Source organism: Ammospiza caudacuta, chromosome 3 (genome assembly GCF_027887145.1).
Source record: "Ammospiza caudacuta isolate bAmmCau1 chromosome 3, bAmmCau1.pri, whole genome shotgun sequence".
Classification (NCBI taxonomy): domain Eukaryota; kingdom Metazoa; phylum Chordata; class Aves; order Passeriformes; family Passerellidae; genus Ammospiza; species Ammospiza caudacuta.
This window is the reverse complement of record NC_080595.1, coordinates 33,811,773-33,824,991: the sequence shown is the minus strand read 5'-3', so window position 1 is coordinate 33,824,991 and position 13,219 is coordinate 33,811,773. Positions and strand designations below refer to the sequence as shown.

At 33.9% G+C, this 13,219-nt stretch overlaps 1 protein-coding gene across 1 annotated transcript in view; it reads left to right on the top strand.

Moving 5' to 3' along the window:
• Positions 1-13,219, top strand: part of DNAH8 (dynein axonemal heavy chain 8) — a 113,001-nt gene that overhangs the window by 40,920 nt on the left and 58,862 nt on the right. The window contains exons 31-43 of the mRNA XM_058800824.1: positions 67-167; positions 1,052-1,189; positions 2,380-2,620; positions 3,611-3,810; positions 4,170-4,323; positions 4,416-4,579; positions 4,725-4,827; positions 5,381-5,485; positions 5,768-5,929; positions 7,746-7,970; positions 8,906-9,078; positions 10,723-10,901; positions 12,582-12,769. Coding sequence (XP_058656807.1) covers positions 67-167; positions 1,052-1,189; positions 2,380-2,620; positions 3,611-3,810; positions 4,170-4,323; positions 4,416-4,579; positions 4,725-4,827; positions 5,381-5,485; positions 5,768-5,929; positions 7,746-7,970; positions 8,906-9,078; positions 10,723-10,901; positions 12,582-12,769 — 2,133 coding nt within the window. The remainder of the gene's footprint in view (positions 1-66; positions 168-1,051; positions 1,190-2,379; positions 2,621-3,610; positions 3,811-4,169; positions 4,324-4,415; positions 4,580-4,724; positions 4,828-5,380; positions 5,486-5,767; positions 5,930-7,745; positions 7,971-8,905; positions 9,079-10,722; positions 10,902-12,581; positions 12,770-13,219) is intronic.

Below are 13,219 nucleotides of genomic sequence, written 5' to 3'. Positions count from 1 at the left end.
TTAGACAATTTTAAGTTAAAACTAAAAGACTTGTATTTTCATTTTGTCTGTATGAAACACAATCAGGCTAACTTTGATGAGCTGTGGAGAAAGTTTATCACGTACTCATCTGGTGAACGGTTGTTTGGATTGCCTGTCACAGAGTATGACATTTTATATAGAGTCAGGTAACTGTGCAAATATCATTGTCATAAGTATGTTAGAAAGTCTTAGGCTTACACCAAAGGCAGAAATATTACAATATGCAAGTTTTCCATTGCCTTGAATAAATAAATAAATAAACAAATAAAATTTATATAGTTCTAATTAATTTGTTAATTCTAATTTGTTAATGTTGAGTTTGTTAATTTTGAAAAAATTATTTATCTATTATTGCAATAGAATGATACCAGATGATTTTACTGTGTAGAAATACTATATAAAGGAGCAATATGCCCTGTTCTAGACATAAATATAAATTTTTAAAAATATATATTAAGATATGGTAGAAAGTGAAGAAGAAATATAAGGAAATATCATTCTATTGTGATATAAGAAGAATTTAACTGAATTTGAAAGTCTGAATTTTTCGAGCAGATGTACAAATGATGATCAAGTTTTTGTTCCCACCATTTCAATAGTTTGATGATGATTCACCCCAGATCTCACTGTTTCTGCCTGTTTTTAGATCAGAGTTTTAGTTCACATTCAGAGAGTGCACCTAAGCAATCTGTCAGTTTTTTTCCACCTGCTATGCTCTGCTTTGCACTGCAGAGCCAGCTCAGGGTATATAACCTAGGTTTCTTTTGGACTAATGGGGGTTTTGAGAACTAGGGAAAACCAAAACTTCCTCCAAATATGTTCAGTGTGGATGTTAGGTCCTTAGCACCAACCATCTGCCCTTTTTTGTGGATATTTTTTGATGAAGTATTCTTTTCTACATTAAAAAAAAAGACTCTAATTGTCTACCCCTATTTTTTGTATTATTATTTCCTACATCATGTATTTAAATACTGTGAGGTATCCAGAAAGCTGATTGAAATTATTGGCATAATTGCTTCTTTTTTTCCAGGAAGGAGTTAGGCTTGCTTCAGAAATTGTATGGATTATATGATACTGTAATAAGCACTATTGATGGTTACTATGACATACTTTGGACGGAGATAGATATTGAAAAAATCACTAATGAACTTACAGATTATCAAGCCAGGTATGTTTGGCGTATTAATAGTAACAGATGTTAAGTGCATTAAGATTTAGGTGAGTTCAGCAAAGCCATTTATGTATTTATCAAAACCTCCATGAATAAGGTTTGTTGAGAACAATAAGATTATTCAAGAAGGAACGAATTAACACCATACTTGTAGTGAAGCAGCCTTTTACCTGTAGCTTTGATAAGTGAAGGGCATAAGATCAGTCAAAGTGCCAGTCTCATTAGCTAGACCAGCCAAAAGGTTAGGAGGACTGAAACTTTATTTGTAAAAGCTAAATTCTTCAACGGGGATGATTAGCCCATTGATTTCAAGTTTTGCATCCAATAATAATAGGCACAAAATTCTTTCACCCTCAGAGAAGGGCAGGCAGGTGTTAAACATCCCGTTTGACATCAAGCGGGGAGTTAACCAACATGAACATACTGACAACCACCCAGCAGTGACATAGCTCTAGGCCACACACTGCTATGCTGCTGCATACCTCCTGATTACTGTGAATATTAAATCACATCAGTGGGAGGTAGAGAAATAAGTGATAAAGGATGCAAAACCAAGGATTTATTGTTTTTCCTGATAAGGATGTACGTTCCCATTTGCAGTAGGGTATTCCTGTGGTAGGTCACCTGCTCAGTTCTTGGTGTGTTGGCTCTTTAAAAGTGTGGTCAAAGAGGTGGATATTTATTTAACTGTTATCAGGGTTTTTTCCACACTAGAAATATGCAAACCAAAAGTGGCGGAGGCAGTCATGTTCATTTCATTTTCATGTCTGTCTCCAAATTGATATGTTAGTAAGTGCCATGTCTGTTAAATTGAAGTAAATATTAGATTTGTACAATGACTTAATATGTGAAATTCAACTAATTTAACCAATATTTTTCTTTTATTTTTCTTTTCCAATAAAGAGTTTCTGATGATAAGCAAGAGATAATTAAGTTTTAACAGAAATCACAGTATTTTTTATTTCCATTATTTGCAGGGAAAATATCAGTGTTTGAGAATATTAAATACTATGATTTTTAAATAGGGCATTTGCATTAGTTTTTCCTGAACAGGTAGGCTAGTTGACATAGGAAATGTTAACCTTAATACAGTCCACTTCATATCTCCTTATTTAAACTCTTGTTTAAACAATTGTAATTTTGACAAAAGGGAAATTTACTACTGTATCTCTTTAATTGAACCGCAGGTGCCGTAGACTACCTAAAGGCCTCCACCACTGGCAAGCATTTTCTGATCTCAAGAAAAGAATTGAGGATTTTATTGAGTGTTGTTCTTTGCTGGAAATGATGTCTGACAAAGCAATGAAGCAGAGACACTGGGATCGTATTTCTGAAACAACAGGACATACATTTGATGTAGAATCTGAGACCTTTTGCCTTCGAAACATCATGGAAGCACCAATTCTTGAAAATAAAGAAGATCTTGAGGTAGGTACATATGTTTTTACCCTCCTTGCTCCTTTTCTATTGTGAACAAAAATAATGTTATTGGTTATAGAATGGTTACTCTCTTTAAAAATAATTACTTCATTAAAGTCCTTGACTTTCAATCAGACCACACTGGTTTAAAACAGTCTGTGTTTTCTTTAGAAGTTCTTGCCTATGTAAGAAAATGTACAGGTAGCAGCTGGAATCTTTAGACCCTTATTTGTAGATAATCTCCTCACATTCCTCCTGCCATTATTTTTTATGATTTTCTTAGCTCTTTTTAAGCAGGAAAAATCCTCAAATAAGACCTTAAATGGTCATAGTCAATTTTTTACCTCTGTTGTTGCTTTATAGTTCTGTAGGTAAATCAAAAATTTTAGATGAGGACTTCTTAAGAATATTTAATATTAAAACTTTTTCTAGATTATTAGAAATAATCTTTTGATTATTCTGGATTCTTTTGAACAACACAGCTTCAAAAAAACCCACTCCCTAGAACTTGTGAAAACTCAGTGGAGTTTCAATTTTTAATATGGTAAATACATATGCAAAAACTTATTATATCTATACTTGATTTATATGGAAGCATTCGAAGCTGACTTGCTTAATTTTTAATTAAGCTGTGATTTGAATAGAATGTTGGACTTGACCTTTCCAACTTAAACTTTCTTTAGATTCTGTTATTCTATAAACTGAAAAGTGGTAAGAGTTCATCTGGTGATGAGTCTAATCACTGCCCCTCCTCAGCCTTGCAAAAATCATGATAAAAAAATCTTTTTAAAAAAGAAATAACAACATGTGAAGACACAGAAAATACATATCCATCCATTTCCAAAAGTGATTTTTTTCATGTGTCCATACAAGTAATTTGAGTGAGTAACATTATTAGTGTGATATCTGCTTTTTTAAATATTCTGTGACTGGAGGTACAGTATTAGGAAATTATTTTCACAAGACTGGAGGGTCTAAAAAGGGGTCCTTTCTTTGCAGGATATATGCATATCTGCTATGAAGGAAAAGGATATAGAAGCCAAACTGTTACAAGTAGCTGAAACCTGGGCTGCCCAGAATCTGAGCTTTGCACAGTTCAAAGCAAGAGGAGAGTTGCTGCTGAAGGGGATTGAATCAGCAGAAATTATGATATTGATGGAGGACAGTTTAATGATTCTGGATTCTCTAATGTCCAATAGGTACTTGCCATTGTTCATGTATGGCATTTTCAGAAATACTCTGTGAGAGCAACAATACTATTATTGAGCTTAATTAGCAGTAAATTTGAATTAAATCATTTTTTAAATAAAACAAACTATTAAAAGGCCTAATAAAAAACCTCCTTATGTGTAGGATTTCAATGCATATTCAGTTATGACAACTTTAATCTCAATATACTTGAATATAATCAAGCTGCTAAAATCTTTCCAAAATGTTGTTCTTGTTCTAAGTGAAACAAGAGTTGGTTTGTTCTGGGTTTGTGGTTTTTTCACCACTGTATTTATTTTAAAATAGCTTTATTTACAATTAAATAGTTTATGCTCCTCTCCACTTTTAGATACAATACAGCATTTAAAAAGCAAATTCAGAGCTGGGTTTCTAAACTAAGCAGCTCTTCACACATAATTGAAGAATGGCTGATTGTGCAGAACCTCTGGATTTATCTTGAAGCTGTTTTTGTAGCAGGAGATATTGCAAAAGAGTTACCCCAGGTAAACTTTACAATGCTTGCCTAATATTGTTTACTGAAAGCTTTCTTTGCAATAATTTTCAACAGATTATGCTTTGGTTTTTCTATATATAGGAAGCAAAGCGTTTTCAGAATATTGACAAATCGTGGGTAAAAATAATGCAACGAGCTCATGAAAATTCAAATGTAGTTGCCTGCTGTGTTGGAGATGATACTATGGAGCAACTTCTCCCTTATTTACATGAACAGTTGGAAGTATGTCAGAAATCACTTACAGGGTATGAATTGTTTGATTTTTACTGCTTTACTACATTGTAAATAATTTGTATGAAGAATTAAATGTATTTCAGTCTTACATACGCCCCTATATAGAAAAAATTACAACCTGAAATGGTTTAATAAAAATCTTGTTCAATTTTAAAGATATTTAGAGAAGAAAAGACTGCTGTTTCCAAGATTCTTTTTCATTTCTGATCCTGCACTTGTTGAAATTCTTGGACAAGCAAGTGATTCTCATACAATCCAGGTATGACCTTAATGATTTTTTTCTACTTATAAAAAGAATTAATATAAAGGGAGGCATTTAATAAAATGGGATGCAAACATTTTCTTTTTATAAAGTTTGCTTGAAAAAAAATTTGGTATCTTGCTCTCAACTATTTTAAAAAATGTGAAATGGATACCTGTAATTCAAAACAATCTTCAGAATTCAGACCACTAGAACATGGTTTGATCAAGTGATTTGCTGGGGGTTTCCTTCCCAACTGAACTAATAAAAGGGCCCTGTGAGGCTTTCCTGCTTTGCATATTGCAGAATTCTTCCAGCTAGTCTGGATTGTTACTGAAGGTCCATTGAGATAAGCCAGTGTATCTCTGCTAGATCATCTCTGCAAACTGTAAAAATACAGTAGACAGAGATAAAATTCTACACAACCATTTCTGTAATTGCTACCTAGGGAGGGCCAGAAATTCTTCTGTAAGTTCAGATGAATTTCGCAGGATAACCTTATTTCAGGGGGAGTTTTCTGTTTGCTAGTGCTAAATATTTACATTGAATAACTCCTGAATTATCCTTACAGCCACATCTGACTTCCATATCTGACAACATAAATGAAGTAGAGTTTCACCCAAAGGATTATGATCGCATACTGGCAGTCATATCAAGAGAAGGAGAAAAAATTTCAGTAATTATCTGATTTTTTTTTCTAGAAACATTAATAGATAAATAATTTATTAATGAACATATAACATGTATTAAGGTGAATTATGGTTAATTACAAATAAATATTTCAAGATTTTTGTTGACAAGACTAGAATATGTCTTCATGAAATAAATTGCTTGGATACGAAGTAAAATCTGTAGCTGTCATGAAGAGGAATTTAGTAACTATCTAGCAACTCACATTTTTGAACAGGATGTTGGTAAATATGTTCCATTTTATACATTTGCTTTCATTATTTTTCAGCTGGACACTCCAGTGCTTGCAAAAGGACCAGTAGAAATTTGGTTGAAGGCTTTATTGCAAATGCAGCAGAGGTCGTTGCATGGCATAATTAGGGCAGCATTTTACCAAATTAGTGACCCAGGATATCAGTTGTTGAATTTTCTTAATCAGTTCCCAGCACAGGTAAGAATACGAGGTGTGTACATGTGTCTGCAGTCTGGGGTGTGTCTGGGGCCATGTGGAAGGCAAAGAGCACGTGGGATTGTCTGTATGAGCAAGTTTTCATAGAGGAAACAAGGGGAAGGATCTGGACAGGAGAAGGTAATCCTAAATCACTTTGATTTTGATACTCAGTATATAGCATCATATTTTTCTTGCCATCTGCTTTAAATTTAGTTTTTTCAGTTCTCTTGGTGAATATAAAGTAGTGCTTATATTTTCTATATAATGGATTTTTTATCCCTTTCAGCTGCAAATAAAATTGCACGTGCAGATTGATTTCTCTCATAATTTAAGATTGTAAGAGCTATGATTATGATTATTTGTCTCATAATTTATAAGATTTATCTCATAGTTCATATATTTGTCACTATGATAATGCAGTCATAGTACAAGGCTATGTTGAAAGATCCTAGAAAATCCTCCATCTTACTGATAATTAATAAATTTCAGCTAAAATTATTGAACTGTTTCCCATTCTGTATGAATTCTGAATCTCTAATTTGCTGACTGGTACAGTACTGGGTGTAATTTTTAATAAAAATCCTGCAGATATTAAAACTAGCTATCATGTTGCTATTTTCAAAAAAATCAATGCATTTAAATATTTAATAGAATTATCTCCTAAAACTCTATTTATTATGTAATTGGGTATTGTCTCATCAGTGTTTATTTGAAAGTTTTTCCTACCTTAAACAAATAAGGACTGTCTTGTTTCATGTCAGACATTTTCATGTGGCTTTACTACTGTCTGCAAAGATCTTTTCTCACACCTTGCTAAGTTCTTACGTTCAAAAAATTGTTTGTGTTGGAAGGGTTTGGCCAAGGAATTTTTACAAAGAAAAGCTGTGCTACAGAAGAGAGGAGTTGGGCAAAATACTGGCAAATTAAATGTTTTCTTCAAACTTTTTCCTTGCTCAGAAACTGCTGTTTTAGATAGCATGAAATAGTCACATCCTAATATAATGTTATTTATTTTTTGTTTTCTTTTGACTAATTGGTGGTTCTAAAATTAATCTTTTTTAGTCTCTACCTATGATAGCTCACCATTTAGAATCATGAGGCTATCTTCCAATACACAAACTTGTAACCATGAAATAACTACAGTTGTAGGGAGCCAGAAAAGTAGAAAGAGATGTTTAGCAAAACTTTTAGGGCTTGGTGTTTTGTGAATATAAAAATGTGTGTAATAAAAGAATGCAGAGATTGTCTGTCATTTTTTGTTGTGGGTGTTGTAAATCAAAACCAATCTGAAACAGTAATTTATGTACAACATCCTATAACTCTTTAGATTTATTTAGAAGTAAAATAACTTTTAGTTTAATGTGCTCTAGGCTTTCCTCTGGGCATGACAGAATGTTAGAAGGCAAGCCATCCCATGTTCAGTGAAAATTCACAGCAATTTAATGTTCTTTAATTAGTTACAAATTGGCAATGGAAAATTGTCAGAAGGTCTTCTCCCCCCAGAGCCAGTTTGGGTACATATTCCTGGAGTCCTCTAAAGGATTAGAAGGGAAACTGACACTAGTCCTTAGTTTGAGAGTATCTCACTATGTGACAAATTTCTGTAAAATTTTTAAATCTTTCTCAGCAGGTTGTGCAGCAGAGCCCATTAATTCAGCCAAGGTGTCCTGGTGGGATAGAGTCATGTTGGATGTAGTGATGTTTTGAAACTGTCTACACCATAATTCATCGTTCCTATTATAACTAAGCCTTCTGTCACGCAGCTAGACTTCAACAAGTGATTAGTTTGTATATTTTTCATGTATTACATTTTTAGGTTGGATTACTGGGAGTTCAAATATTGTGGACACGTGATGGAGAAGAAGCTCTACGCAATGCTAAGGATGACAAAAAAATCATGGACGTAACCAATGCTAGATTTCTGGATATTCTGAATACATTGATTGGCCAGACCACACTGGATCTTTCCAAGTTTGAGAGAGTGAAATTTGAAACACTTATTACCATCCACGTGCATCAGCGTGATATTTTTGATGACTTGGTATAGATTTTGATTTCTGACAACTAAATGCATTTTCTATCATAATACTCTTTCTTATATGTGGTAGCTACAGTTACATGTGTATGCATATGTAAGAGATGTCCATAATCTCATCACAGTAAAAATAATTTTGCTTAAAATAGAATAAAATTAGTTCTGTCAGCCAAATATTTTTGCCAAATGTTTACACTTTTCCTAGAACATTTAAATTTTCCATGTCTTCCTATAGAGTTTTTTTTGGTAGACAAAACAAAGTATTTCCTTTCTTTGAAAAGAAGTTGTACTACTCTTAATTGCATAACTTAAGAAGTTGAGACTGCTGAGGGTGTTGTAACTGCTACATAATTTCCTCATGACTTTACAGAATCTCAGTTGGCACATGGCTGCACCTTCCTAAGGAGGCTACATAGAACTCAAACAAACAAAAGACCCCCTAAAATAGTTGCAATCTACACTTGAACTTTTGAGACTGTGCTAAATTGTTACTGTTCCTTCATTCTTTGGGGAATGGCATCCTTCAGCACTGTCCCTCACATATTTCCAGAGGCTGTTAAGATTATGCAGCATTTGCTTCTCTGCCTCAGTCACATCCTTCCCTCATCACACCCTTTGTTGCAATGTATTTGGAGGATTTAACAGTGTGCTGTTTGCATTTCTCACTTGGAAAGTGACTGCCCTACTAAAGCAGTTTCGGATTTATTTGATAACACAGATGTTGGGACGATTTGGTTAAGTGGTCAGGAGGTTTTAAAATATCAGTTTAGCATACATCTGAACATGTTATATCATGTTTATTATATATAAGTTTACTTACACAGGAACTTTAATCTGAGTAATCACTCGTTACTAACATAAAAATAAGCATTTTATCACAGTTGGTAAAGTCAGTAAGTATAAGTGCTCGGTTATAACACATACTTCTACTTTCTTTTAAGGTAAAAATGAACATCAGATCACCAACTGATTTTGAGTGGTTAAAGCAGTCAAGATTCTACTATAAAGAGGATTATGATCAAGTCATTGTAGGAATCACAGATGTTGATTTTGTTTACCAAAATGAATTTCTGGGTTGCACTGATCGTCTGGTTATAACACCTCTTACAGACAGGTTAGAAAAGCAATTATAGATAAGGAATACTTTTAATATCTATGGTGTTTATTTAATATTTATCACTAAAGAGATACAATCTGAGTTAAGTCCTGTGTGGGCTGAAAGCATTCTCATACATATGCTTAATATACGCTTTTAGAAAAGGTAAAATAGAGTCTCACTACTCTGTACACTTACTAATTCCTTTATCATTGCCTTTATCACAGTTTAAAAAGAACATTTAATAACAGAAATTCATTGTTTTAAGGTTATATAGTAGCATATAGTTTAGCAGTATACTGAAGAGAAGGTTAAGTCAAATATTTCAAATTTTTTAATAAGCGATTCTGTAAAGATTCTCTGGCTTCTTTGAAAATCTAAGAAAAAGCTGTGTGCACTCACCTTACTTCTTCTGTAACCAAGCAAGTAAATGGTCATTTTGTTTCAAATGTGGCTTAACGAAGAACTGTATTTCCTTTTTCCTTTTGGGAATGTCTTTGCTTCCTTCTTTGTCCAAATTATTTTTCCTTTTGATCCTTTCTTGAGATATCACTTTAAACCAAATGAGAAAATAGAAGACCAAGAGATATTTCACTTGCAAAAAGATCCCCTCAAGAAATAAAAATAACTTCCAACCTACAATAATTTACTTTGATATCTGTGTGGTATATGTGCTTCTATGACTTTTTAAATACCTTTATTCTTCAGAAGAGGTAGAGCTGCTATCACAACAATATAGAAAGCTCAGTAGGTTTCTGCAGTGAACTGTATTGCCCTCAGCAACTGAGCATTTTTTATGTAAAATTGTTAAAGTCTACCCCAAAATTGGTTGAAGTAGGATGGCAGAGAGAAACCCTTCCTGACACTTCAGAGGTCCTTATTGTATAGAAAGCAAGAAAGTTCCTGAAGTGCAAGTTGGGCATAATAAATTACAGTGATTCAAACTAAAATGAGGAACCAGTTAGTTATAAAACTCTGTTCAATATGGATTAAAACCAGAAATACTTCATTTAGAATGTGTTCAAACTATGTTGACTTGATAGTGAAGATACCCCATTGTTTAATTCCTTTAGCATTACTCATTCACATATAAGTAAAAATGTAATCTAGACTTTTTTAAACTTTGAAAAAAAAGGACTAAAGCTTAGGGTTCTTTTCTATTTCTTCTACAAATAGAATTGTAACTATATGTTACACATAGCTTGGGAAGGGGCCACACATATATCCTTATTCTTTCACACTTAGGGATTTAGTCAAAGGTAGCATAATTAAATGTATATGGGTTAGTATGCTGCAAAATATGGTGGCATAACAGAATGCAACAGCAGAATGTGCTCTTTATAGCTGCCAGAAAAGTTAATGAGAAATATCTTTATGGGATGCACGTTGCTTTTTTAGCTTGTTAACACCAGGGTTTGTTTCTTTTCTTATTTGTTTGATTTGTTGGGTTCTTTTATTTTATAAGTACTGTTTAAATGTTGTATTTTGTGCCTTTTACCTTTCTGAACTTCTTGCATGGAAATCCATAGGATTGCTTTATAAAGAAGTAGCAGTTCAACATAGGGGCGGTAAAATCTATTGCATAACTTGATCTTTATTTTATATGTATGCATTTATATCTTGAATATAATATAATAGATTAACATAAATTTGTATTTGTAGGTGCTATATAACTTTAGCACAAGCTTTGGGAATGAACATGGGAGGAGCTCCAGCAGGACCAGCTGGAACTGGTAAAACAGAAACAACTAAAGACATGGGAAAGGCTCTGGGGAAATACGTAGTAGTCTTTAACTGCTCTGATCAAATGGACTTCAGAGGTTTGGGCAGGATTTTCAAAGGTAAGATTTCTTCCTGTAGGATAGAAGAGACTTCCACATGTCATTAGCAGGTGCAGGTAGAGCAGGGTGCTCACTCAGTTCCTGACTGTGCTGGGTTTTGGCTGTCTCCAGGCATGGATGTTCTGCAACGCCTCTGCTTAAGTGTTTTGATCTTTCTCATCACACTTTTTGTACTTCCTCTAGCTTGGAATCTTCCACATTGAAACACGTGTCCATTGTCTTCTCTTCTTCCTCTGCCCCTCTGAAACAAGCCTGACTCCAACTTCTCTTCTAGAAAGCCTATAGGCTTTCTCTTCAGGCTCAACAAATGCTGTTCTCTCAACCTCTCCCGCTGTGTCCTGTCCTCCCTCCAGCCCCTGACACGATCACAGCACCCTGGGTGCCCTCATGCCAATTTATCCATGTCTCTCCCCTACTGGGAAAGCCCAAAGTGAGCATGGCTCTCCTGCTGCTCCCTCCCGAGTGCTGAGCAGAGGTGAACACTGATATGCCTCACCCTGCAGGCTAGGCTCTTGCCCAGTATGCAGCTGGCTTCCCTTGCTACAAGGGCATAGATCTGATTCATGCCTAATTAGCTGTTAAATGGACCAGCAGCTCGTTTTCTGCAGTTTCAAACTGCTTTGCATTGCAGTCAGCACAGAGCTTGTACTGCTGCACGGGGTTATTCTGGTCTAAGGGACTTGAACTTCACGGGATTTCTGTCAGCTCATTTTTCAGAGTGATGGTATTGTATGTATTGGGAAGCAAGAGGCATAAAAGTGGCTAAAGCTGTGGGTTTATAAACATATTGCCCATTTGAAAGTCATTAAAATTTTAGCAAATCTTTGAGTGACAAAATCCATGACAGAATGTCTTTAAGGTGATTTAGTCTTAACTGTGCAACACAAATAAACCCTGAATGACTGGCATAAATGATTCATAATTAAATAACAAGCTTTTAGCATGCATGAAAGAAAAACATGGCTTGCTGTTACTTTAATATCATTTGGGAAAAAATGCTGTTAGAAACTTTCTTATAAAACATTGTGAAAGGAAAAACAATTCTCTTGGGTGCCACTACATACATGTTACTTTTCCAAACAGAAATTAGGCAACTGGGAAAATAATCCTGTACAAAAAGTACTCTTCTTATTAATATAGTACTTCTAGATTTCTCTTTTAATTTATTTTTCTTTCTCTGGGTTTCTCTCTTTCTTTCACAGACATATTCACACTTTGAATGTTGTTAATGTGTTGTATTATTATGAGAAACTTGTTTAGTGGGGACTTAAAATCAAAACAGTGACTTTTTCGGTGACATTTAAGACTAATGTTTTGTAGCTCTAAGTCAATTATTTTTAAGTTTTTAGACTAACAGTACAGCTTTTTGCAAATAATTGAATGGTCCTCTACAATAAAAGGCTACATTCACAGAATGATCTATAAAAAATATTTACCAAATCCCCAAAATTATCAAAATTTTTTTTCAGACCTTGGCTCACTTTTAAGCATTGTGTATAAATCAACTAATATTAATTCAGACAGATATGGAAACAGTCAGGTGGATTGGAGGAAGATGGGCCTTGACCACAGGGCAGTAAATAAAACTAATGTGATTTAATTACTTGCAGGAAAAGTCATTCAGATATTCAAATATGCATGAAGGACAAGAGATGATATTTTTTTCTTTCCCTGTTTTAGGTCTTGCACAGTCTGGATCTTGGGGATGTTTTGATGAATTCAATCGAATTGAGTTACCTGTCTTGTCAGTAGCAGCACAACAAATCTATATTATTTTAACTGCCAGAAAAGAAAAAAAAAAGCAGTTCATTTTTTCTGATGGGGACTGTGTGGATTTAAATCCAGAGTTTGGAATTTTCCTAACTATGGTGAGTGTAGTAATAATTTCAAAGAAGTGGCAAATTATACTACATAGATGTCAAGTGATACAGTGAAAAGAACTGGTTTTATTAATAAAATAATGTTAGTATAGAATTAGATTAAAGTGCACAATACATAAATAATATGATTATTCATTAATAGCCTTCATTTTGATTTTAATATTATGGGAAGTGTTCCTAATTATGTCCCTTCATTGCTGTATTGCTACTCACTGTGCAGACTAGAAGTTTGACCAAGCTTGCAGAATTTTCTATGCTCACTGAGAGGACTGAAACACTAATACGCTTTACTACTGTATCTTTAATAATGCTAATAATAATGCATCAATAATTCCTGAATGTTTTAATAATACTAAGATATTAGTTGTTTAATAGTATTAATATTTTAACAGTATTAATGAGAAAGATACTGTAGGGAGCGGGGAGCAAAAGAACACT